Below are 26,012 nucleotides of genomic sequence, written 5' to 3' on the forward strand. Positions count from 1 at the left end.
GAGTGGTTGACTTATTACATGCTAGATTGTGTGTGTAGTGTACAATAGAGTTGTACTTTGTAAAAAAAAAATCTTTTTTTCTATTTAGTGCTAATAATTTTTTTTATTCAGTTATTAGCAATTTGTACTTCAGCTTATACTGGTTTAATTTAATTTAGTTGCCATGTTTTATGACGTCTCTTGTTTTCATTAAACTATTAAATGTAATCACTTTACATTAACTAAAACTATTAAACATATAATATTTGTTAATTTAAGTCCCTGTGGCGAAAATCAAGCTTTTAATGTTGTTTATATGTCTATGAGGTGTTTTTAATATGCTTTAAGAGAAACCATGTGCAAATTCATAAGTCAACACCATTGCTGAGTATTTTCTCCTTAAAACTGCAGCGAACCAAAGACCGTCTCAAAAACACGATTTTAAAAACGCTGGTGTTTCTGACGTCACAAACTACCTATATATATATATATATAGTCTTTTTGGTAATCATAGGTGAGTATTAAGGGATAAAATGATTAACTACAAGGGGATTTTAACAATAACAGCAACAATGCTAAAACAAATGTCTGTTATTCTACAGACAAGCAAATAGAGACAAAATAGTGTCAAATGTTTCACAAGTATAGCAGATTTGAGATGTGCCGATTCGATTAAATTGAATTTGTCATTTCCAGTGTGGGTGTGCTTAGAGAAAGGCTTATCTTAAGCCCGGATAGAGTGTCTTCTTCCATTTTCTTTCCCCGTGTGTTTGTGGGCAATCAGATGGACCCTCACCCTCCACCATGAGTGTGATGTGCACGTCCTGATATCATATGATGCAGTAACACCAGCTCTTAGAGTCTCCACACAGCCTTATCACACACAGACCAGGAAGCAACTCACTGCTGGTGATTACCTACCTTGTGTGTGTGTGTGTGCTCCAGTAATGATGTCATCCTCCAGGATGTAATTCACAGTTATCTAGGAGTTTGTGATTTCTATTTCTCTGCCTGAGGTAGCGAGAGAGACCGAGACACCTCTGCTGGTATATTCTCTCTCTCACAAACACTTGTTTAGCCCGGGGACCAGGTATTGCTCTCTCAGGATGTGATTGTATTTCATATGAATTTCACACTTGTTGGGGAAAAAACCCTAGCATATCCTAGACTGTTGTGGAAACACATCCATATTCTACAGAGGTTTTAGACCCATTCGCTCAACTAGCCATTGGATTGCTGCTGCTTTTTTTCCCCACATTTACCTTTCAGCAGCAATGCACTTGTTATGAAAAGCAGTGAATTAGCAGCTACATCCAATCATACATCATTTGATACTTGTCATACATTGTTAATCTCAGGTAAACTCATGAGCGATTAGTTTAGCGGGGAAAATTTTGGAAAGCAGAGGCCCAAAAAAATAGCTGAGATGTGTGTGCGCTTGTCTTCATCATGCAGATAACATTGTCTTTATTAATGCTGATCCAAGGTAGCTTTTGCGAACACCCTTATTTAGGAGGCGTGGGTCGTGCTCGGCACCAGAGCACTGTTTACTTACTGTCATTCCTTTAAAAAGACAAACGCAGACTGATGCATTATGTATGAGCACGGCGAAAGCTGTGGGGTTTGTAATTTTCTGTCTTGCGAATTTGTTCTCTACCCGAACAAAGGGCAGTAATTGAAAAACGCACACCTCTGCTTTGACGTCTGATTGGATAAAGAGGGATGTTGTTGAAATCTGTTCTGCCTGTTTACTGCTGTGATAGCCAATTAGCACAGGGAAAATATGTTTAGATTATAATCAGTGATACATCGATGCGATGTGACAGCGTTGCAGTCGGCTTACCCAAACGGGTCATACTTCATCAGGGGCGTACGTTGGGCTGTCGGGTCCAGTTTGACTTCTGTGTAAGAGATGGAGGAAGTGAATCAGGATATGTAGATGAAAGGTGAACTCATGAACTCATTTTGTAATTGATTACTCACTTGACTGTTGACTATGATATCAGTACTGCTGAGATCAGACATTTCATGTTCATTAAATGGATGCATACTTAACATAAATCCTGCTTTATTTCTTCTTTTCATCTCTTGTACCCCCCCCCCCTGCAAGCATTATTATAACAAAGCACACAATTATCGAACATCATAAAATGCTCTCGCCATAAAATATTTGAGCAATGCCGTAATCAAATTCCACGGATGACCGCTGCTCGGTAAATTAAAATGACGATTAAGTTGGTCTCATAAACAACGTTGTCTCGCGAGTGGATCGTTTTCATCATCTCTTTCTCTTACATTCAGGAATCATATCTAAAAGCTATTGATTGCCATAAACAAAGAACGGCAGTCAGATGGGTATGAATTTTTAATGGGGCAAACCTCCTGGAGATACCTGAGATGTAGATTTCTGAAGCGCTCGCTTCCCCTTGTCTTTTGATTTACTATACGTTTTAGAGCGCATACTGTGGGAAGATACCGTTGCAGTCAGAATTCCTAAATAGTGAAAAGTCTCTCTGTTGCGAATTGCGATGCATGACGACTGGGCTGCCTTATACAAAAAGCATAGACGTAGAGTTGGCGCTCCCAAATGTACCACCTCCATTCCTCATAAGTTTGTAAGGTAGTGAGTTGTCTATAAAAGTGATACGGGTTGTACTTTTCATTATCATTTAAGGTTAAAATAAAGTGTGTCTAAATTGTAACTTATTCCACTGATAAGAAGAGTGCGGGAAACATTCATTTATGCCATCATTAGTGTTGTAGTGTTGGACTACAGTAGATTCAGGCAGTGGTTCTGGTTTCTTTCTGTTATCAAAATGTGGCTATTTGGGTCTTTCTTCATGCAGGAATGCTCTGTGAGATGTTCAGCCTCTCACATGATCTTCTCTCGACCTCCGGCCCACTAGATATGGACACACTTTCTCTCTCCAACACTTCCAAAAAGAACACAGTGGTACAAAGAAATCTCCCCCAGAAGTTGTCTCCTAAAGTCATCAAAAGTCAGTCCTATAGACTTTATTCAGGGTAGAGGCCAAATAGATTTTTATTCGGATTGAAACAAGGCTATGAGGATTAGTCTTTGCAATGGCATGTCAGGTATAATGGTTCTAGATTACATGTCATTTTCACAAAGTTTGTAGAAGTTTTTGTCTTCTGAAAGTCTTTTAGAAATATTTCCTCAGCTAAACAATTTGTGTTGTTAAACAACAGTACAATCCTTCTGGATACCTCACTGTATCTCTCACAGTCTCGTTTTTATTCCTGTCAAAAAAACAAAAAAATATGGCGCTATACCCTAAGTAGTATGTCAGTGCTTTATTTTTGTATTTATTTATTTTTGTTTGTATTAGTATTTTTTAGATGTTAGATTTTTTTTGTAAATGTTGTTAATGTATTTATTTATAAATCACAGCACGTAAAAATCTTAAAGCTAAAAATAAGTTAATCCCCCTTCCCTAGTGCTTGCTTGCTTGTTTTATTTATTTTAATATTATAAATGTATTATTAATTAACTATTTTTAAAGCTCTGCTGGAAAAATAAATATTTAAAAACTCACTAGTAGACAAGTATTGGATAACCATTCCTTCATTTTCCCTGACATGGAAATTATGCTGTTGGGAAGAATCTTACTCAAATAGTACTTACGTCTTTAATTCTGTCAAACATTGCTCTTCAAATAAACATCAGGCTTCCCTTAGCCTTATGACTCTAATATGAGCAATTTCTAGTGTTTCACTCTTTGCTTGAAATTATTTGTGTTGAATATAATGTGGGTTTGGCTGGATGAACAAATTATGACTATTCAATCTTCGCCATAGTCATATCATTTTCCCTGCTTGAGTTCAGCACGGACGACTGAAATGGTTGTGGTAAAGCTGAGTCTTTGAAAGTCATCTAAACAGATGCTGGAGGTCATAGACTTCTTCTCTCAGAAACACTTTGTAAACTTTCAAAGATTGTTATTCGGAAGGGAATTTCCTGTGGCCGTAAGGGCCTATGTGTGTTTGGTCAGGCTGCATGGGAGTTCTGATATAACGCTATGGACCAGTGCCAGGAAGGAACAGCCAGCACCCCTCATCAGAAGGCCCAAACTCTCCAGTACAGCGGCACGGTGCCCAGCCTTCACCCCAGACGCTCCGCTTCTGATTAGGCTTTCTAAGAGCAGAACTACTCATCTCTGTTTCTCTCTTTCTCCTTCTCTTTCCAGCCACTACAACCCAACAAAAGGCCCACCACACTCAATACTAACACACTCTTGAACCTAATTAGAATCTATTTGTTTGGACTATTTAGGAGACCATGGAATGTCCCTTTTGGCTGACTTTTTGTTTGAATAAGAAAAATGAAATGGGATGTAGTGGTGTAGCGTACTGGTTAAGACACCACGGGTGGTATTTAGATGGTTGCTGATTCGATTCCTTCATTCTCTGACTATTTAGTTCTAGTCTAATAAAATGAATATTTTGAATGAATGAATATCGGCTCCGATACTGCTATTTTTGCCGAATCGGGTATCGGTCAGACGAGGCCGATCCAAATCCGATATTGTGCGCATACTATTCTGTGTTATTGTTAAGCCCCACCAAAACATTATAAAGCACCATAAAGTTTTCGTGCACTATATTACAAGTGTTCTGAAGCCATTATAGTATAATGTGAGATAGAAATGAACATTTAAGTCATTCAATTCAAGATCACGTAAACTTTTCCCTCCGCTGTGGCTGTCAATCATTCTTCGTTCAGCGTTCAAACAGCACGTTGCGTTCGGTTATGACAGTCAACTCGATGAAACTCTCTCCAAGATGATTCAATGTTACTATTATTATACTTATAGTATTATTATACTAGATCTGTTGATAAAGGTCTATGGTTTCGCATAAAACAACTTTATCTTGGTGGATTTTATTGCTGTAACTTAATCATGTTACTTTCTACGGGGTGTCTGTTAGATCACAACACTAGAGTAGAGTCAGAGCACTATAATTGTTCTTCAGGCGTACAGTAACTGAAATTTAAAACGTAAAAGAAAAGGCTCAATAAACTATTGCTTAGATGGACACTGTATAATACACTACGCATCAATATGTCCTTTGTTTTTTTGCTTTGAACTTTTCAATGCGGACTCGACGCGCTGCGCGCTGTGACTCCGTGTTGCTTCAAGCGCATCATTCTGTGCTCGGGATGCGCATACGCGCTTTGTGCCGCACTGTATTGCAGCCTTTCATATCATAATACAGTGACACAATGACAGATTATTAATAGCCTTTCTTGTTCTATCATATGTTGCAGCCTCATTAAACAGCTGTGCTTTACATTTAAAACATGTCTCAATTGTATAGTAGCTTATAGCTATTTATAAAATAATTTATCTTTTTGCTTTTTGTTATCTTGTTTTTTATGATTGTATTTTACAACAATACAAAGAGCAAAGTGTAACGTTTTACCAGATTTAGTGTTACACTTATTGTCTCTTATTAGTTTTTTTCACTAAATGTTCAGATTTTATACAATTATTGTGGACTAATGATTTTTCTAGACTAAATTTTACTGTTGAATTATCCACTAATCTATTTTATAATAACATTTTTGTCATAGATTATGATCATATATTTTTTGGATTTGTTTTTCTTTATAATGAAGTTGTCTGTATTAAGTAGATTGTGTTTAACACACAAAAGAGTGATTATCAGTTCAACACACAGAGAGTTATATAAATTCTACTTGATTTAAAAAGAAAACTGTATTGGTATCGGATCGGCATCGGTCGATACTCAGAATTTTTGGTATCGGATCGATTCTGAAAAAAGTGGTAGCGGTGCATCCATAGTCATAACATAATCGATTACATTTCACATTTTAGGTTATATAATGTGACTACTTTTTGATAACTTTTAGATTACTTTTAACCTTACCTATGAATAATTTACTGCCATTTTTTTATTTATTAAATAATCATGTAATCAATAAAAATAAAACTGTACTCTGATAATGAGTATTTTAAAGTGTAATATAATCTAATTACAAGTACATAGTTAACCAGTTACTACCCAGGACTAAACATAAACCCTGTCCCTTCTTTACAATTGATTATAAGCTCAATTCAGATCTGCCTCCATCCAATCAACAACCTGATGGATAGTCTCAAGTGCCCGTCCTACATTTTTGGATAATCCATTTCACTCGGACGTCATAATACAGAAGAAAAGACTTATAAAAGGTCGCTACTTCCGTTTCATAGTGACTTGAAAGTTGGTAAACTAAATGGTTAAACTAGGTGACTCATTTCAAAAGTAATATCCTGTTATATTCATGCGTGAATTGTATTAGGAAAGGTTTTTTAAATTTTTTCTTCAAATTTGAAAATTTTGAAAGGGTGTTGTGTAATGACATTATGTGTGGAGAACAGAGTGATGAGTAAAACAAGATGGTTTAAGTTTGCTACTCCTGTCTTGTGTGCTTTATTACTGCTTACTAACTTCTGACAGATACCACAAATACTATACATTTATGGGGGCAATATATGTTTTTAAATGAATAACTGGGTAATAATATTTTTTTAAATATTTAATTGGTTATATAATTTTGTATTGTGTAATCAGAGCAGTATAAGGGGCCATTTACACAACAGCATTTGCGACTAAAAATAAAACTTTTTATATATTTTGGCCATTTATTTGTTTATTTGGCCTGCAAATGCTAGTTTTTGAAAACGGGTTTCAAAGTGCAAGTTTTTGAAAACAATACCGTTATTGTCTCAGTGTAAACTACAAAAAACGTGAATTTGTGAAAATATATTTGTGTAATACATGCATATTACATGTTCAGTAGTTTTTATTTACAAAGTGACCTCACCAACTACTGGTCTAGCATGCATAATACAACGTTTTTAATCGTTTTCGCTGATCCATGGTAACGGGGATCGTTTTAACAACGTTGTCGCCTGTATGCGAAAAGCAAAAAGGAAAAACTTTTCCGTTTTTAGTACATCGTTGTCGTGTAAACGTACCCGGATAATAGAGATAACATTGAGATAACAGAGCTACTGGCAGCAACCTGTTACTCGCATGACATTGTAGCAATTAGCAAACGTTAATGATTCAACAGTCCAATCAATTGTCGATAGACAAAATCCTACCCTACATTTTTAAAATATGTCATAAATAGAGAAGAAAAGCTGATCACAATTTTCATTCGATGTTGACTTTAAGTCATTTTGCTTCTCAAGTAAATGCATCTACATGAAAGTTTGGATATTAGAAAAACTATTTTTGCAGTGTAGTTACTCTCCAAAACTATAGAACAAATGCTTTGATATGTTGAGATGTGGTGATCATGCATGGGGTGTACGGTCTTGCCCCTTTAAACAAGAACAAGAACAAAAAAGTTAACCTGGTGACTACTGTGATAAATCAAAGAAACAGTGGAAAGTAGTTAAATTTACACTTTGTATTTCTATTCATGTTTTCAGAGGAAAAGCAAGACAGCAGCAAATGATGTGGGAATGTATAGGAAGGTAGAGGTGGAGATTGAATCATGGCGGTGCAGGGTTAGCCTGCCGCTCTTTGCTGGGTGTGGATTTATGGGCGAGCAGAGGAGCTGCAAGCCTTGATTAAATCTGTGACCTTCACCACTCACACAGGCAATCAAGACGAGGATAAATTCATCATTGCATTGATCCATCAATTGAATTGCATTTCCGACACTAGCGATGGCTTGACCTCGGCGGCCGGCAGGATTGTCTAATTTGCTCGCGGTGCAGATTGCTAACGCTCTCGCCTTAACTGCACCATGAATTTACGTCTCTACCCCTGAGACGCACCATCACAAACCACCTCCCTCCCACCAACATCCCCTCGACGATTTGTATGCAGCAAAGCAATCAAATAAATATGCCCTTTCCAATTCATTAGCATTCACACGGGCCTCTAAATTTACATATATTAGAATATGCAGAAGTCCTTTGTGGTGTGTTTATTGGCGCCTTAAGCTAGATTTAGGCTAAAGCTATGCTAAAGGCCTACTCGCCACCTTCTACTCCTCTACACGCTCCATCTTTCAAGCCTGTGTTTGTGTGAACACTTTGCATTTTTAATTGGGTAAAAGGCTAAATTCCTCCTCACATATTTCAGAAATGGGTCATCCATTGGGGCTCTGAGGCAAACAAATGAATGTGAGATGCAGATGTGAAAAAGATGGAAAAGAGACAGAGAGATAAATAGAAAAGAGAAAGCTAACTGTTTTCCCTTCACAGAAATGGCCACAGTTTGAGAGGAGAGTCAGGTTATCCGGTTTGTAAACATAATCATGGTGTTCTCCGAGGCAGGGAAATGTTGGAATTTGAATCCAGGTTTTAAGGATGTGTTTTGGTTTTGTGAAGTCCTTTAGGGACACTCTGCTACAAGAAACTATTTGTAATTCCTGCACTCGCGCTCGTTTTTCTGCAATGTTTATTTAAGTCCGTGTTGACTGACCCATTTTACACAACACAGGATGTTGTAACAGCTCCGAAAAATAAGAAATAAATGTCTATTTAAGAGCTGAAGTGTGTACTTTTTGTGCCACCACCAAAAGGAATTACAAAAACAATAACTGTATACTGTTTCTATGTATTTTAGAGTTATTTACTATTTATAGACATCACTTTGGTCCATTCTAATGATTTTGAAAGTGCTTTATGAATAAAATCTTGAGTTGGGTTGAGTTTTATTTTTTGATTTGTTTAATTTGGTTTTGTTTAATGGTTTGCTTTGCTTTTTATGTATAGTTTTTTTTTGTTCTTTTTTTGTTTTCTAGGAGTGCACTGTAAAGCTGTATATCTAACCTTTCAGTCTTCTTGTTTCTGTTTTGCAGCCTGCAGGTCGGGCACCTACAAGGCCTCTTCCATGGATGCCTACTGCACCAAGTGTCCTCCACACAGTTTCTCCCATCAGGAGGAAGCCTCAGAGTGTTCCTGCGAAAAGGGATTTTACAGAGCTGACATGGACCCGCGGTCAATGTCCTGCACCCGTGAGTGATCCAGTACTACAGCCATAAATCTTTTTTAGGTAGATCATGCATGAATGCTGATAGGCAGAGCAATCCATGGATGGATGAACTTATGGAAAGAGGGATGAATGGATAGGGGGAGGTAATTATGAATGCATGAATCTATAGTATAAGTGTATGGATAAATAGACTGATGTGTGGATGGATACATAGATGGATGAATGAACTGATGGAAAAAGGGGTAAATGCATAGATGGATAAAATGATGGAAAGTTGGTTGAAAGGATAGTTCTAATTATACATGCATGGATGGATGGATGGATGGATGGAGGGCTGGAGGCAGTTTTTCTTATTTATTCTTATAGACTGGGCTCAGTACATTTTCACCTTCATCACTGTCTCATCATCATAAATCACGTCAGATTGGACGTCTAGCTCTGCTTTTACAAGACTGGTGAGGTCACCTTATATAGACCAAGAGAGTGAGTCATTACCTATATATATCTGTGTGTGTGCTTGGGGTTGAAGCGTGGAAGAAAGAAGGAGAGAAATGAAAAATAAAGAAAGGAAAGAGAAAGAACGAACCCCATGTGATAGATCCCAATTAAAGGACTCATTCATCTGATAAGGCAAATCATGCGTGCAGCTAAACATATGGATCTACTTAATGACCTTCAGTTGTAGTACATCACACACATACTTACACCCCCCCCCCACCCCCACCCCTCGCCCCCAAAGACCCCCCCAACACCCGCACACTGCTTACTTAATGTAATGATAAAATAAATTAGGGCAACAGCAGCGAAATGAGACTGTTTGTACTGTATATGAAAATCATGTGCCAGGAAATAAAAATGATGTGCTAATGTGATTACTGAGAAACCAGCTGTAAATCACACACTTGCATGTGAACAACATCTCATTCACATCCTAGTTTATGCGCATGTCATGTCAATTGTTTTTACCTCAAATTAGACTTTTTATGCTATGTCCTAAAATATTTGGGAAACCAGTGGAAAAAACAGCATTATGCCCTTATGCTCACTAATGCTACATTTAATAAAAAAATGCTGCAAAAATTTGGTGTTCAAAATATTTCTTATTATCAATGTTGAAAACAGTTGGTACTCAATATGTTTGTGGAAACTGGTACATTGTTTTAGGTTTCTTTGATTTAACAGAGTTCAAAAGAACAGCATGCATTTGAAACAGAAATCTTTTTATCTTTTAATTTTCTTTTTTTGTTTATTAACACAAAGTTGAACTGAACTTAATCAGACTCTTTTTCAACTCTTAAAAAACACACTCACTTTTATCTCAGTGACTGGGCTGAGCTTTAGGTTGTGCACCATATAGGCCTAGACTTCATCCACAGGCGACCGCAAACACACACACTGATCTGTGTCCCAGAGGAACCCTCCCTTTCCACCAGCTAGTAGATCTGGTGAATGTCACCACCACAGACATTTTAACTCCTCCACCCTGATCCTTCGTTTCCCCTGCTTCATTTACTCTCTCTATCTGGAAACTCTCTTACAGACTCTTCAAACCCTTTGAGCAGTGAAAGTAACCTTCACTGTCTAGGAAGAGAGTTGAGCGGGTTTGATTACTGAGGCTTTGCAAAAACAATTTGTGTCCTTGTGGAATATGTGCATTTGCGGATCTTCCCATCTTATTCTCTTTCCTTTTGGCTGTATTTTCCTGTTTTCATCTCAAACACTCATATGAGAGCCTATTTCAAACAGACACCCTGCTGAACGCAGTAGTGTTAAAAAAACCTTTAGCTGTGCATAGTTGCAGGTTTAGCAGACTGTTAAAGAAAATAGAAATACCCCATGGCAGCACTATCCAGCCCCCTACAACCTGCTCAGACCCTCCTCTCATTATCATGGCCTCGGATGAATGCTGTCCCCTAATGCACTGCAGCAAGGCAATATTGGAAACATTCAATGTAAAAGCTCCAGCAAAACAACACCGGAGAAGTAGCCTGGCTAACGTCAAACCTAGTCCCATTGAGACGTGGGTCTGGGAACCACATGTTCCTTTTCTCGTATTTGAGGCATGGTTTACGAATGCCCAGAGCTGTTTTTTGGGTGCTACGAATGTCTATCAGATGCGCCTGTGCGTAGCTCATAGCCAATCGTTTCAATTGTACCAGATGCCGTATGTAGAGTGACATAAATTAGATGAGGAAGAAGACGATGGGTCAGAGATTTAACTAAACTACTTAGAACAATAGCCTATCTAAGGCTGCATCGAAAGGTAATTTCGCGTCCGCTGCCATGTTGGATCCATAGGTATAAACAAACTGCTTCGGTGTGTCGCATAGACATCGTCATTGTCTTGCTGCACCCTCCCCGTTCTGGTCCCCTCGCTGAGGCGAAAATCTGGTCCATGGAATCCAGACTGCCTAGCAGCGTGAATAATTGCGCTGCGCGCAAGGCAGCATGGGGAAGCCCAGGCTACTGGAGAAGCCTTTGGTTTTTCTTTTATTTCTTTTATTTTTCGCTCCTTGTTGTCTCAATGCTTGCTTTAGTGACAGTGCTGCACAGAAGGGGTTTTCCTATTTCTTGTTGGCAAAAATGTAAAGAAAAGTACATGAGAAGTTCCTCAAATGTAAAGGCTGTTTTATGTTTTATTTTTACTGATTGGCTTCATCACTGTCTCCTCTCCACCAGTAAACTGGTGTGTGGTGGGGGTTCTGGGGCATCATCCAGGTGGATGATGTACATTGGTGTTGCTTGAGGAGATTCACCCCTTCCATGTAAAGCGCTATATAAATGCAACTAATTATTATTATTATTATTATGAGAATTGCATGCTAGATTTGGTATTGACATAAAATCAATATTTTTATATTTTCAATTGTAAATAGAATAAAAAATATATTTAAATATATATGCACAAATTAATTGTTTAAGATAATATGGATTTATCTATCTATGGAGAAATTGAATGATGTTCATTGTAATTGAATTATATTTTATATTTGTGTTTTTTTATATAAATTTAATAATATTTAAAGAAAATACATGCACAAATGGAATGTTTAAGATTATTGGGATTTATGTCAGTTTCTATGGAGAAATGATATTGTTAGTTTAGATGTTATTTTTCATTTTTTATATTATAATATATTACTATTAGACAGATATCTGACACATTTCTGTAGAGAAATTAAATATTTATATTAATTGAATGATATTGATTGATTTATGTTTTAGAGTTTTTTTTGTTTTGTTTATTATAATATATTAATATTTAAATATAAAAAAAATGCACAAATAAGATGTTTCAATTATAGAGATTTATCTATCAATTTTTATTGAGAAATTGAATGGTATTTTTACTTCTGGAACACAACTGCTCAATAGGAAAGTTGACTGTTTTGTAAATGGGTAAATGTGATTTACATAAGACTTGTGATCAAACTCATTCAAACACAAACTGAATTCACGGTCTAGAACAAATTGAATTACAGTTTTTCTGAATTGCTAAAACACATTTCTTGAAACCACTTTCTCTAAACCTTAAACACAAAAACAAATTTTCAAACCACATTCACAGAACGTCTGACTCTTATAGCAAAATCAAACAATTAGCTCAAAACAATTTTATCTGTGCTCAAAATCAAACAATGCTTTCAGATTATACACACTGCGAGTCAAAATTATAAACACTACAGATCATTCATTAGACAATACATCAAAAAAATGGAGAACACAGAATCCAAAGCATGCAGTCACAGAAAAAAGTATATTGTAACAAAGTAAACAAATTTTACAATTACGTAAAAAAGTATAGTAATGACAACTTGCAAGGAGAATAAATTGTATACTGTGTCCACTGCAAGTATAGTATTGTACTGAATATTGAATAGTAGGCCTATCGAATGTCTGTATATTCACCACTTGCATACAGTGAAAATACAGTGACCCAACTGCAAAAGCCAAAAAGTTTACAGTAAAAAACAGTAAAAGAAAAGCACGTTACATAAAGTACAGTCAGAAGAGTTGTGCAACTGCAAAATCAAGGTCAGTGAGAGAGAGTGATCCTGCTTCAGCATCATGTCTTCATGTTGGTCTGGCCGGAGGAGTTTCTCCACATCACAGACAATGTCATCTCTGCAGGCGAAGGGAAAAACCCTAAAGCAGATCCAGCAATATGCTCCATACCTGCTCTTCCTCGTCCTCATCCTCTTCCTGCTTGTTCACCTCCTCTTACTCATCCTCTTCCTTCTCTCCATCTTATATTGTTTCCATCCATTGTTGGTATCAACATTCAGTGCAACATTTTGAGTACATTTTGGGACTCTGAACTGACTTGTATTATGTACAGTTGGTTTGGTCACACATCATTAGAAATAAGTGTGAACAATTTTGAGTCAATTGTGTCACAGTTGTGTTTAACTTTCGCCCACCTGTGTTTAGCATTTTGAAACATAAGTGCATCACAGTGCAAAATGTGTTTTAGTGAGCGAGAATGTGTTTAGAGTTTTGAAAAAAGAGTATGATGGCAAACAGTGTTTTAACTACCTGAACTTGTTTATTGTTTTACAGAAAGAGTGATTTATTCCACAAATTGGTTTAGACTATTGAGAATTTTGTTTAGAGAATAGGGTTTAGTGTTTTAGCAATTCAGAAAAACTGTAAAAGCCAACCCTTTATTTCTGTATTTTTTCTTTTTCTCTACCAGGGCCTCCATCTTCACCCGAGAACCCCATCTCCACCCTAAACGACACCTCTGTGACACTAGAGTGGAGTCCTCCGAGAGACAGCGGTGGGCGAGGAGACGTCACATACAGCGTCCACTGCAGGAAGTGTGCCGGCGACGGAAAGACATGCAGCCCCTGCAGCAACAACGTACATTACAAACCTAGACAGTTTGGTCTCTCGATCCCTAAAGTGTTGATCACGGATCTGCTGTCCAACACCAACTACACCTTCAGCATAGAAGCGGTGAACGGGGTGTCCGATCTGAGCCCGACCCCTAAACAACAAGTCACTGTCAACATCACCACCGGACAGACAGGTAGATTGCGTCTCTGTTCCATGGTCATTTTTAAATGTTGCTTGGTATATATTTTTGTTGCGTTGTGCTTGGTAGCCCCACCCACAGCGAAATCTGACTGATTCAAAATCTAGCATCAAATATGTTCTTATTGGCTGAAATTGTCACTTTGTGCAGCATTTTGCTTCCAATGAGGACTGATAAATTATTCAACGCTCAAACGTTGCAGTGTGTCAGACCTGGTTTGGATGCAATATAACATTTTGAATGCCAAACGCTCATTAGATTTCCGTAAACGAAACCCACTCCAAAATATGATTTGAAGGTATTTTTGTAGTCAACGTGTGTGAGTCGTGTGTAGTCAACGTGTGTGAGGTAGACATGGTCTCTTTTTCTGTTTTTCCCTCTTTCTTAACACAATTTTATGCATCCTAAACAATTATGCTGACAGTGAAGGTTATTTTTTTTTTATTCAATGAGATGTCTCAAAACTCTCCAGTGTTTGACAGCCCTTGGGTCGGGTGTGTGTTTGCGTTTGTAAGCTGGTCTTTGTGATGCATCATTGTTCCGTATTTTCTCTGCTCTGCTCAAGGTTCCAGAAATGAATAACAGCCAAAGTAATGGTTCAGTGCTGCCAGAGGGTTGTTGTTCGACCAGATTCCCATCTCTTTCACACACACACAACCTTTGTGGAAGTTCATAAGTTCATAGAATTCTAAATGCTCTAAATAATACATGTCATCGAATATGTAATCTGCAGTCAGGACTCATTCTCTGGTGCTAAAATGTGGTAAAGACACAACTGCCCTCCAAAACTCCCTGTCTCACACCCCTGATAGACCGACAAGGGTCATCAGGGCAGGCGTGTTCTCATTAAATGCGTGTTTGTGAATGTGTATATGGTGGCATTGGGCTTGTGTAAGGCTTGGCTGAGGTATTAAATATGTATGAAGCTGGTCGGGCTGTAGAGGGAGGCTCTTGAGCAGAACAGGCACATGCTGAGAGAGAAGTGCTTAGTGTCAGAACAGGGTCAAAGATCCCAATGATACATTCAGCCACGTCAAACCGTGAACCAACCCTAATCTGAATATTGTATAGTTTAGAGCAATTTAGGAAGGAATTTTGCTCATAAAAATTCACATTTAATGAAAAAAACACCCACAAAAAAGATTTTCTTGCATAGCCTGATGCAATGGAAGAAAGGTTTTATTTATTTATTTTTATTTCATTTATTTTTATAATATGTTACTTTCTAGTTCTTTAGAAAACTAAGTAGTTTTTTTATGTACTAGTGTTTTAAATAACTAAACTACAAAGATCCTCAAGCAAGTCAAGAACCTATCAAATCTGAAATAAATGATCATAAAAATGCAAATGTTACTTATAGTGTGTAGCTGTAAAATACAGTGTATATACATATATATATATATATATATATATATATATATATATAAACCATTACAATTACGTCTTTGGGAGGTCCCCATTAAACACTGTGAACCAGTGTTCGTGTGTGTGTGTTTGTGTGTGTGCGTGTGAGTGTGTGTGTGCGCGTGCATGCGCGCGTGTGTGTGTGTGTGTGTGTGTGTGTGTGTGTGTGTGTGTGTGTGTGTGTGTGTGTGCCTGTGCGTGCATGTGAGTGTGTGTGTGCGCGTGCATGCGCGTGTGTGTGTGTGTGTGTGTGTGTGCGTGTGCGTGCGTGTGTGTGTGGTATGTCTGGTGAAATTTTGAAGACTGTTCACAGATCTCAGAGCACAGAGGAGGTGAAGGACACCAGGAGAATTTACCTCCAACCATCTGATCAAATATCAGACCTGCTGTCTCTGCACCCCTTCTCATTCCCTTCCTCTGTCCGTCCTGCTGTAGTGAGAGATGAAGGGACAGGCGAGAGAGACAGAGAAGGTGTTAGACTGTGTTTCAGGACTGTAATTACCTGCTGTCATGTGGCTCCCCTTTGTCTCTCTTTAGACAAAGGTTTCACAGCACTTGTGTGTATGTGTGTAAAGCAGTCTCAAGTGTGTAAGGGGATCCTGAGCTCTCGTTGGTTTGGTTTTGTAGCAATAGAAGTGTAATTGGAATAAAACCGTGTGGGTCAGAAACCTGTGACTGAACTGAGGTGGTCTTGAGTACTTATTGACAGACCATTTTATCATTTTTGTATGCACATCATCTCATTGTGGCTCTCTCTCTCTCTCTCTCTCTCTCTCTCTCTCTCTCTCTCTCTCTCTCTCTCTCTCTCTCTCTCTCTCTCTCTCTCTCTCTCTCTCTCTCTCTATCTCTCTCTGTCTCTTTGTCTCTCTGTCTCACTCTGTTTGCAGTGAATGTGATCCTGAAAGAGAGAAAGAGTAAAGACAGTATCACACTGGCCTGGCAAGGACCCGACAGACCAAACGGAGTCATAGTGGAATATGAAGTCATCTACTATGAGAAGGTACATCTCCTCTCCTCTCCTCTCCTCTCCTCTCCTCTCCTCTCCTCTCCTCTCCTCTCCTCTCCTCTCCTCTCCTCTCCTCTCCTCTTCTTCTTTTCTCCTCTTTAATTTCCATCAGCTCTACTCTAACAAGCTGACTTCTCATCCTCATACACAGATTACAAACATGCTTCTTTGACCTCCATTAAAAGCTGCAACGATTGCAGTTGTCCAGGCAGCTCTGGCATGTGTAATTGAGGGCTGAAGCATCATCGTGCCTTTGGGAATGAAAGCAATCAGTAGACCCTGTACGCCACAGCCGACTGCTCACACATACACATAGCTCTTTAATTATAATGGGAGAATGAAACCAGGGCTGATGTCACCGATCAGAGAGAATGGCTTCACAGAAACACACCTGTATACTCACCCCCGGTTTCACAGACAAGGTTTAAGCCTAGTCCCAGACTAAAATGCATGTTTCAGCTGTTTTAATTGAAAGCAACTTGCACTAGTATCTTAAAAAATTATATATTTCTAAAATTTTATGTAAATATTTTATGCAATGCATTAAATAAAATGACAAATTAAATGTTGTTTTTTTTGTTTTGTTTTATTTACACATTTTCATTCTAATTAAGTTAAATATATCATCTCTTCTAACCATTCAAAACGTACTGTCTGTTGACGGTTAAAGGTTTTTTACATCAAACCTGCACAGATGCTATCGTTTGACTCAGTCTAGTCTGGCACACATGCTGGTTGATGTGCGATTATGGGATGTCAGCTCAAACTGAGTGCCAGGATGGGTGTCTGGCATTAGAGATCGTGTGGTTCATGCTGTGTTTGTTGGAACTGGAATGGTCCCACGCTCTCACACACAAACCTGCTCTGTCCTTGTTCATTCTGGGTGTGGTGGACAGGGACCAAGTCTTTCCCAGAACCCATTTTGGCTGAAACGCTGATCTGATTTAGTGACTGGTAGCTGATTTCTTTGAGGAATATCATTGGTCTTTTGACCATTCTATGTTTAGATTATCAATTTATAAGATCATATTGCAAGATATTTTTAGATTCACATAGTGTTTTTTAGACTTAAATAGCCTTAATGCAAGTAGCTTTAAGAGAAAAGTGTCAGCCAAATGCATAGAGTAAATGTAAATGAAATGACTATCCAGACTGCTGACTATAAGACAAAGTCCGTCAACTATATCCATTTTTGTGTACAATATGCAGAATAGAATAAGTGAATGTGCCATGTAAAATGTTAGCTAGCAGACATGGTAATTACTAGAAAATTAATCCACACACTGTATTCATAGACTCACATTAACACACCACTGCAGATGTCTGACTCATGTAACTATAATCACACCAATAATCATGTCAAACAGGGTAAATGAAAGCCCTGGCCTCGACAGTTAGCACCCCAGCATCTGCCTCACTAAAATGACTCAAAATGCTAAAATGCTAAAATGTTAAAATGCTGCTGAAATAATATCCTTCATTAATCCTCTTATGCACTATTCTACTGCACAGACTCGAAATTCAACACTGTCACCCTGTCGTTAACTTTAAAAAGCTTTAACAAGTATATTTCAGATTGAATTGTTAACATTGTTAGCATAGCATCACAGTAATATTTAACAGAAGGCTTGTTGAAACTTTAAAAATTCCATGTTGATTATTAGAAATCTGCTGAAAGAAATTGCAAATAAAGTGTGGTGTTAAACTGTTTGTCAAGATTAAACTTGTTAAAAATTGGGGTCAGTAAGATTCCTTTGTTCTGCAAGGATGCATTGACAATTGACATTGTTACAAAAAAATGTATTTCAACAAAAATAATAATTAGCTGTTTTCAACATTGATAATAATACCAAATCAGCATTTTAGAAAGATTTCTGAAGGATCATGTGACACTGAAGACTAGAGTAATGATGCTGAAAATTCAGCTTTGCCAACACAGGACTAAATTACATTTTAAAATAATAGAATAGAAAATGGTTATTTTAAATTGTAATAATATTTCACAACACCACTGTTTTCACTGTATTTTTGATCATGTAAATGCAGCCTTGGTGAGCATAATACTATTTTGTTTCAAAAATATTTATACTGACCCCAAACTTTTGAACGGTAGTTTAGGAACATTTTCCAAATTACCATTAAATTCCGACAGGAACAGTATGCGAGTCTAAATCTACCATGGTTGTCTGTTCTCTGTTTATAAATCCAACCAAAACAATTTTACTGAGAGTGAATTGCTTGAACATTGTTGTTCTTTTCTGTTCCAGAACCAAAGAGACCAGAACTACACGGTTCTGAAAACCAAAGCCCACATGATGACAGTGGAGGGCCTGAAGCCGGGCACCACCTATGTGTTCAGGGTGAGGGCGCGCACTGACGGAGGCTACGGCAGCTACGGTGGAGAGATAGAGCTGGAGACCAGTCATGAGGGTGATGCTTTTATCCTTTTCTTAACAGTTTCCTTTTTTTCGGGACTTTTTCCCTTTCTTTGATCCACTCTATTGATGGTTCATTAGTGGCATACTGTAAATCTTTGGGGAGCCCATCGCAAACCAGCACTAATAGCATAATTTAACCACTTTTTATAATTGTATCTCTTGATAATGCCTTTTCTTTGTGTCTATGCAATAGTTTGAGTTATTCTTCTAGACATTGACAGCATTAAAAAGTTTGTGTACACATACCATTTATACAGTATGTGCTGCTTCTACAGTTCTATTCAAAAATTTGGGATGATTTTATAAAAAAATTAATATTACATTTATTTGATGTAAAATAGAGCAAAACCGAAAAACTGTGAAATATTATAATTTAAAATAACTGATTTATATATATATATATATATATATATATATATATATATATATATATACATATATATATATATATATATATATATATATATATATATATATATATATATATATATATATATATATCTGTGTAAAATATATATTTTTTCCTGTGCTGAACAAATCTGAAATTTCAGCAGCCATTATTCCAGTTTTCAGTGTCACATGATCCTTCAGAAAGATTTGGTGCTCAAAAAGTCAAGTCACTTTTATTTATATTGTGCTTTATAAAAAACAGATCGTTTCAAAGCAGCTTTACAGTGATAACAGGAAAATGATGCATTTCAGCTGTTGTTTAGCTGAAGTCAGTTCAGTGTTGATTCAGTTCCGTTGTAAAGATCTTTAAGTATTCAATTAATTCATTTAATATATAAAGTAGTTCTGCACAATTTTTTTTTAAAAATGATGTGGTAACACTTTAAGGTAAGGGTACATGAATTATCATAAATTCATGCATGAATTTCTCATGAATCATCAGGAACTTACACAAGTTCAACATTTTTCATTCATGACTTCATGGATGAACAACACCTTAATTAAAACATTAACTAAGATGAGCACATCATCATGAGTTATGATTTATTACGCATGATCATGATGTTTTCTTTGTTCACAGTTATGCCACCATTAATAGCACATTGTTCATCAGTGTTTCAAAGGACTAGTCGCCACTTTAGTTGAGGGGCCACACATGATGAAGTCATTGATAGATAATGCTTAGTTAATGATGACTACTGTATTTGAATGTCAACAGAATTTGTGTGCTATGAGTTGCGATTGGTCTATTTTGGGGTCTGTCCAATACAGTAGTCATCATTAACTAAGCATTATCTACCAATGTCTTCATCATGTGTGTGGCCCCTCAACTAAAGTGGTGACTAGGTCACTGACCTAGACAAAGAACAAAGAAAACATAATGATCATGCGTAATAAATCATAATTCATGATGATGTGCTCATCTTAGTTAATGTTTTAATTAAGGCATTGTTCATCCATGAAATCATGAATGAAAAATGTTGAACTCGTGTTAGTTAATGCATGAATTTATACATGAATTCATGACAATTCATGTACCATTACCGTAAAGTGTTACCAATGATGTCATTGTCCAGCTCAGTTCAGTTCTCATACAACAGCGTCAGTACAGTCAGCTCAATAATATTGTTAAATATTAAGTGTCCCCAACTAAGAAAGTCAGAGGCGACAGACCAAAAAATAAATAAAAATCCACATAATTTCCAATGTAGAAAACTCACAACGGCATCCCAAACCCATACGCCAGTGTCTTTCTATATACTCTTTCCATTGTTGCGCCAGGCTCACTGCTCTGGATTTAATATGATAAACTGTGTGACTTATTTACCAAACCTTCTGCTTCTGCTCCCTGGGAGGTGTCTTATGAGGACAAACAAAGCTGTGTTCAGCTGACCTGTGTTCCTTTGATGGAGATCAAAGAATGGTGGCACACTTTAAAAGGCTTTGGGGCATACGGTAAACACAGAGACCTTGTGGTATATGCGCCTAATTTAAAGCATGTTACGGCCCAGCGAGCATCTCTGGAAGCATATCACAGAGCTCACCAGACCTGATCTGCCAAGCTGAAAGTTAACTGTGTCATGTGTAGTAATTGCTTTTTTAATTATATAAGAAATACTTAAGCCTTCGACTCACACTGACATTCATAAACCGCTTGCACCGTGTGCATTAGTTCATACAATACACATCAGAGCAGAACATACAGTACTGTAAACTGCATTTAGTCTGATAATGTAGAAAAATATTCCCCTGAAACCCCTTTATGGAACCATTGGTAGTTTTACATTTTTAATTTCGTTTTTATTTTTTTTATTTTAAATGTATCTTTTTAATAAATTTTTAATGTATTTATTTTTTTTAAATTAAATAAATTTAATTTATTGATTTATTGATTATTCATTTTGGGGTGCTGAATTTAATTTTTTTAATTAATCTGGATTTTACAGCGTTATCTATTTTTCATGTTTAATGCAGTTTGGTTGTAAATGTTTACAGCCCCCCCCCCCAAAAAAAGTTACTTTTTATTTTTATTTTTTTAGTTATTATATTTATTGTTTAGTTATTATTTATTTATTTATTTATTTATTTTATTTCAGTTAACAGAATTATTTCCATATACTTTTTTATTTATTTATTGCTAACTATAAAAACGTCTCAGGTTACGACTGTAACCTATGTTCCCTGAGAACAGGGAACGAGACAATACGTCAACGACGTTATGGGGAAAGCCTCAGGCGTGACAGGTGTCTGAAATCAATATCAAATCACGTCAATCACATTGACCGGCGACAGCCCGTGAATCATTAGAGTAATGATCAACGTGCGACCTGGAAGTATATAAGGGCGCCTTGCAACATGACAAATCACCTTATCGTCTGAAGGGACTGTACGGTAGGCAAGCCCCGAGGCATGGCAGGGAGACATATTGTCTCGTACCCTGTTCTCAGGGAACATAGGTTACAGTCGTAACCTGAGACGTTCCCTTTCGAAGGGAACTCAACAATACGTCAACGACGTTATGGGGAACGATATACCAACGCCGCCATGCTAAGGGGAGTGCATGCCAAGTGGCAGTGACAACGGTCAGAACCAGCAACTTTAAATGAAACGCTAGAACCACTCACCCTCAGGTCACACTTGGCTGTCAGTGACAGCATTCCCTATGGTCATAGCACAAGCTACAGCCTCACAGGAAAAACCTTCATAAACATGGTTAAATGAAAGGCCTACCTGGGCTGGCTCCGGGCCTGGAACCATAGCTTCCAATTAGAAGGGGTCCCTTCTAGGGAATGTGGCTAGGGAACCCGAAGGAACCCCAGCCAGTCACTATTCAGGGGAACGTACTCACCCCGAAATGCCACCAGGACGGCCTGACCTGGCGTCAGTACATAGACACTTAGTCTGGCCAAATCCTGTCTGTCTGAAGACAGAGCCTCTGGACAAATGCCTTAAGTAAGGCATCCAACCCGAGGGACTGCGAAGCTGGCAGAGAACCACTCGGCCCGGATCTCAGAGACGGGATATCCCGGAGAGTATGACTCAGCATAGTGCTTTTCAACCCTTGCTAGCGAGGGGAGTTTCTCTACTCGATCCACGGATCAACCCAGTGTCTGTGTTTCAAAACACTGAGGAGGCCTGTGAAGGCCTAAGGGCTGATCTAACTGGGAGGCCTCACGAGAGGCCTGCGACCGTCTGACCAGACTCAGGAAGCCGCATGCTCATAGAGACCCTCGGTGAGGGGAGCACAAGGTCTGCCTGGTAGGCAAACCAGGCTGTAGGCAGAAAAGGTTCCGGGAGGGAACCAATAGCAGAGAATGAACACTTTAGCGAGCCAGGGCGCAAGCTCGCCTTCAGCAGCTGCCTATTAAGGCTAGCTGAAACTGATAGCAAGAGACCACTAGCTTCATAAACCCAGCACCACTAGGGAACGTTACAGGGAGGCCCGGAGAGGCCTACTACCTGATAGCCAACGTAAGTGGGAATTCACCTTCAGGGAGGCACGTGAGGCCTACTACCTGATAACCACAGTATGTGGGGTGCTCACCTTCAGGGAGGCCCAGAGAGGCCTACTACCTGATAACCACAGTATGTGGGGTGCTCACCTTCAGAGAGGCCAAGAGAGGCCTACTACCTGATAACCACAGTACGTGGGAACTCACCTTCAGGGAGGCCCGGTGAGGCCTGCTACCCTACAACCACAGTATGTGGGGAGCTCACCTTCAGGGAGGCCTGGAGAGGCCTACTACCTGGTAACCACAAACTGTGGGAACTCACCTTCAGGGAGGCCTGGTGAGGCCTACTACCTGACCGTTCTCATTCAAGGAGGCCTGGAGGAGCCTACTACCTGATAATCACAGTATGTGGGAACTCACCTTCAGGGAGGCCTGGTGAGGCCTACTACCTTTGACAGCCAAAATATTTGGGAGCCCACATCCTAGGGAGGCCCAGAGCGGCCTACTACCTGACAGCCACAATATTTGGAAGCTCACATGCAGGGAGGCCCAGAGAGGCCTACTACCTGATAGCCAACGTAAGTGGGAATTCGCCTTCAGGGCGGCCGGGTGAGGCCTACTACCTGATAACCATCTTAAGTGGGAATTGACCTTCAGGGAGGCCTGAGTGGCCTACTACCTGATAACCACTGGTAGCTTTGAGCCCTGAGTCCGGGTGATAGTATAAGGTGGCCTGCTAAGGCCAGCCAGCTGGGGACTCGCCTATCAGGGAGGCCTGGTCGGGCCTACTAGCTAATAGCAAGTCATATTCTGCCATAAAGTACACTGTTGGGAACCATACTACACAAGCATAATTTACTAATGGGCTTCCAGTAGCGCTATAAGGTATGTCCCACAATGTTGGGACTCACCTCCGAGGAGGCCTGTTTAAGGCCTACTACCCATCAGTGAGTCAACTGCCCGAACCACCAAGGCCAACCACGTAAAGTGAGCTGGCCTACAGTGCCCTCTAGGGGGCTGTCCAATCAAGGAGGCCTGCTGAGGCCTACTACCTAATGGCCTTCGTTGGCAGAAAAACTGTTTACACAGCGCCTACAGCATCCTGGTGCCTAATCACATTGCCCATGGCAGTGTACTCCGCAAGAAAGCTAGCACCCTTAAAACAAGGGGAGTACAACATACGCCACTCTGCCTCAACTGAGGCCCCAGTTAGTCAGGGGCCTACCATCTATGCATGGGCGTCAGCTCAGGGCAATGCTCTGGCTTCAGGGGAGCGTACTTCGACCAAAGAAGAAGTGAAGCTTACTTCATACTCGACCCGAGCCATAGGTGTGCGAGGTTGGATAAAACAGAACTGGGAGTGAAGTGCTCAGACCTACCTGTATCACAGGGGAATACTCACACCTCACCCTGAGGTTACCAGATACAGAAATGTATCTGTGCCCAACCTAGGGGAGTGGGGCTTGAATGAAAGCCAACCACCTACAACCTAGCGCTCGAGCAGTAGCTCAGCGAGGTGAGTGAAGCCTAAACTGGTGGCCTAAATCCGTAGGCCAGTTCTGCACGGCAGGGTCGGGCAGGAAACCCAGTCTTCTTCGTGAAGCGAAAGATGGCCTAACCCTGCTCAGTAAAGACATATATACCACGGAGGCCTATTTGAGGCCTACCATGTCCTTATAAACCATCCTCTGCACCATGCTGCATTACTCTAGTCACCCCAGAATGCAGAGAAGGGGGCGGGCCTTGGCCAAACGACTCCCATGGGAGGAGGCTGTTTATACAGGGATGCTAGAAACCTACATTCACAAAGTGAAGGGTCAGAGGAAGAAATGCTAAAATTTTTAGCAGAGCGCCTCTATTATCCCTGGCACAGCCTAGGCCAGCTACAGAGGCGGCCCTGGTGAGGGCCAGCCGCAAGCATAGATCTATCTGAGGGCTCGGAGGAGCCACAGCCTTACTAAAGAATATAGTCTGTATTATTCCATACAAAGGGCTGCAGAATCGCTCAGCCTAATGAAAACCCAAACAGAGCTCAAGGGGCGACATACTCAGGAAGAAGTCAAACGGACCCGTGGGCCGGACATAAGATCTATCTGAAGCTCTAGCGTCAGTCAACACTCTAAGTAAAACAATTTTAAGAGAGAGACCAACCACTCTACCCTGAGGTGGCTAGCAGCCCGAAGGCTAACACAGTTACCGTTCTGGCCACCTAACGGGGAACTTCAGGGCCCTGATAATCCAATAAAGTTCTCTTACCTTATTACCTTGACCTGACCCCATGACTCTATACAGGGAACGAGGTCTGCGGCGTGCAAAGTGAAGACTCGCCAGATAGTTCTTTACAAACCTGGGATCCGCCACTTTACATGGCTGAAAGGGGCGTTTCTACTAACCAAGCCTAGGTGGGCCATCAGAACATAGTTCTCATCATAGGCCCATTCCCAGGCCTGATGTTATGAACGCCTGGGGGTCAGAAGAGAGAGGGGAGATTTCGTGACCCTCCGGGGAGGTTATCCATTACCGACGCTGTGTGCGTTTGCGCTGGATAACCTCCCTCAAATCTCTTCTGTTGCGGGAGTCACGCCTTCTCTGCGACCTGCTCCTCAAGGGAGGGGAGCCAGATCTGTGGTGCGGCGCAGCTCAGCCACCGCCTCAGGGGACATCCCTGCCCCCTGGTCGAGATCCCCCAGCAGGTCGGCCTGGTACGCCTGTAATACTGCCATGGTGTGCAGTGCAGCACCGGCCTGACCTGCTGCCGTGTATGCTCTGCCATTCAAACGAGCCGTTGTTCTCAGCGGTTTGGGTGGCAGGGTTGGAGCTTTCAGTGTCGCTGCCCGCCCAGACACGAGATAGTTCGCGAACGTCTCGTCAATGGGCGGCATTGACACGTACCCATGCTCTCCGATCCCCTCGACATCAGCGAAACTGGCCCGCTGATGTCGGTGAATACGGGCAGAGTATGGGCTCTTCCATGCCCTCTCGATCTCCGTGTGAAGATCAGGAAGGAATGGAAGGCTCACCTGAGCTGGTGGTGTATGGCCGGGGAGAAACCGATCGTCGAGCCTACCGCGAGCGATCTCTCCTCTAGCGCGCTGCCAAGGCAGCTGCAGCCTGTTGGCAGCGCGCTCCATCACATCCACCAGCTCTGCATACACGGGGCAGGATGGCTGAGGAGGTTCAGGATCTACCTGATCATAAACCTCCTCAGCCATCTCCTGCGCGTCCTGAAGAGCATCAACTGCAGGTACAGTCGGTGAGTA

General features: G+C 39.9%; 1 protein-coding gene across 3 annotated transcripts in view; it reads left to right on the forward strand.

Annotated features, from left to right (window-relative positions):
* Positions 1-26,012, forward strand: part of epha4b (eph receptor A4b) — a 156,098-nt gene that overhangs the window by 70,267 nt on the left and 59,819 nt on the right. For 2 of the 3 annotated variants that reach the window (XM_077221789.1, XM_077221790.1), the window contains exons 4-7: positions 8,831-8,986; positions 13,661-13,996; positions 16,294-16,406; positions 18,680-18,842. In XM_077221789.1, the coding sequence (XP_077077904.1) occupies positions 8,831-8,986; positions 13,661-13,996; positions 16,294-16,406; positions 18,680-18,842 (768 nt within the window). Of the gene's footprint in view, positions 1-8,830; positions 8,987-13,660; positions 13,997-16,293; positions 16,407-16,563; positions 16,685-18,679; positions 18,843-26,012 lie in introns of those variants that run through there. The other variant, XM_077221791.1, reaches the window with a different exon arrangement.

Source organism: Siphateles boraxobius, unplaced genomic scaffold, assembly GCF_051911475.1.
Source record: "Siphateles boraxobius isolate OS27281-9 unplaced genomic scaffold, OSU_SipBor_1 86, whole genome shotgun sequence".
NCBI lineage: Eukaryota > Metazoa > Chordata > Actinopteri > Cypriniformes > Leuciscidae > Siphateles > Siphateles boraxobius.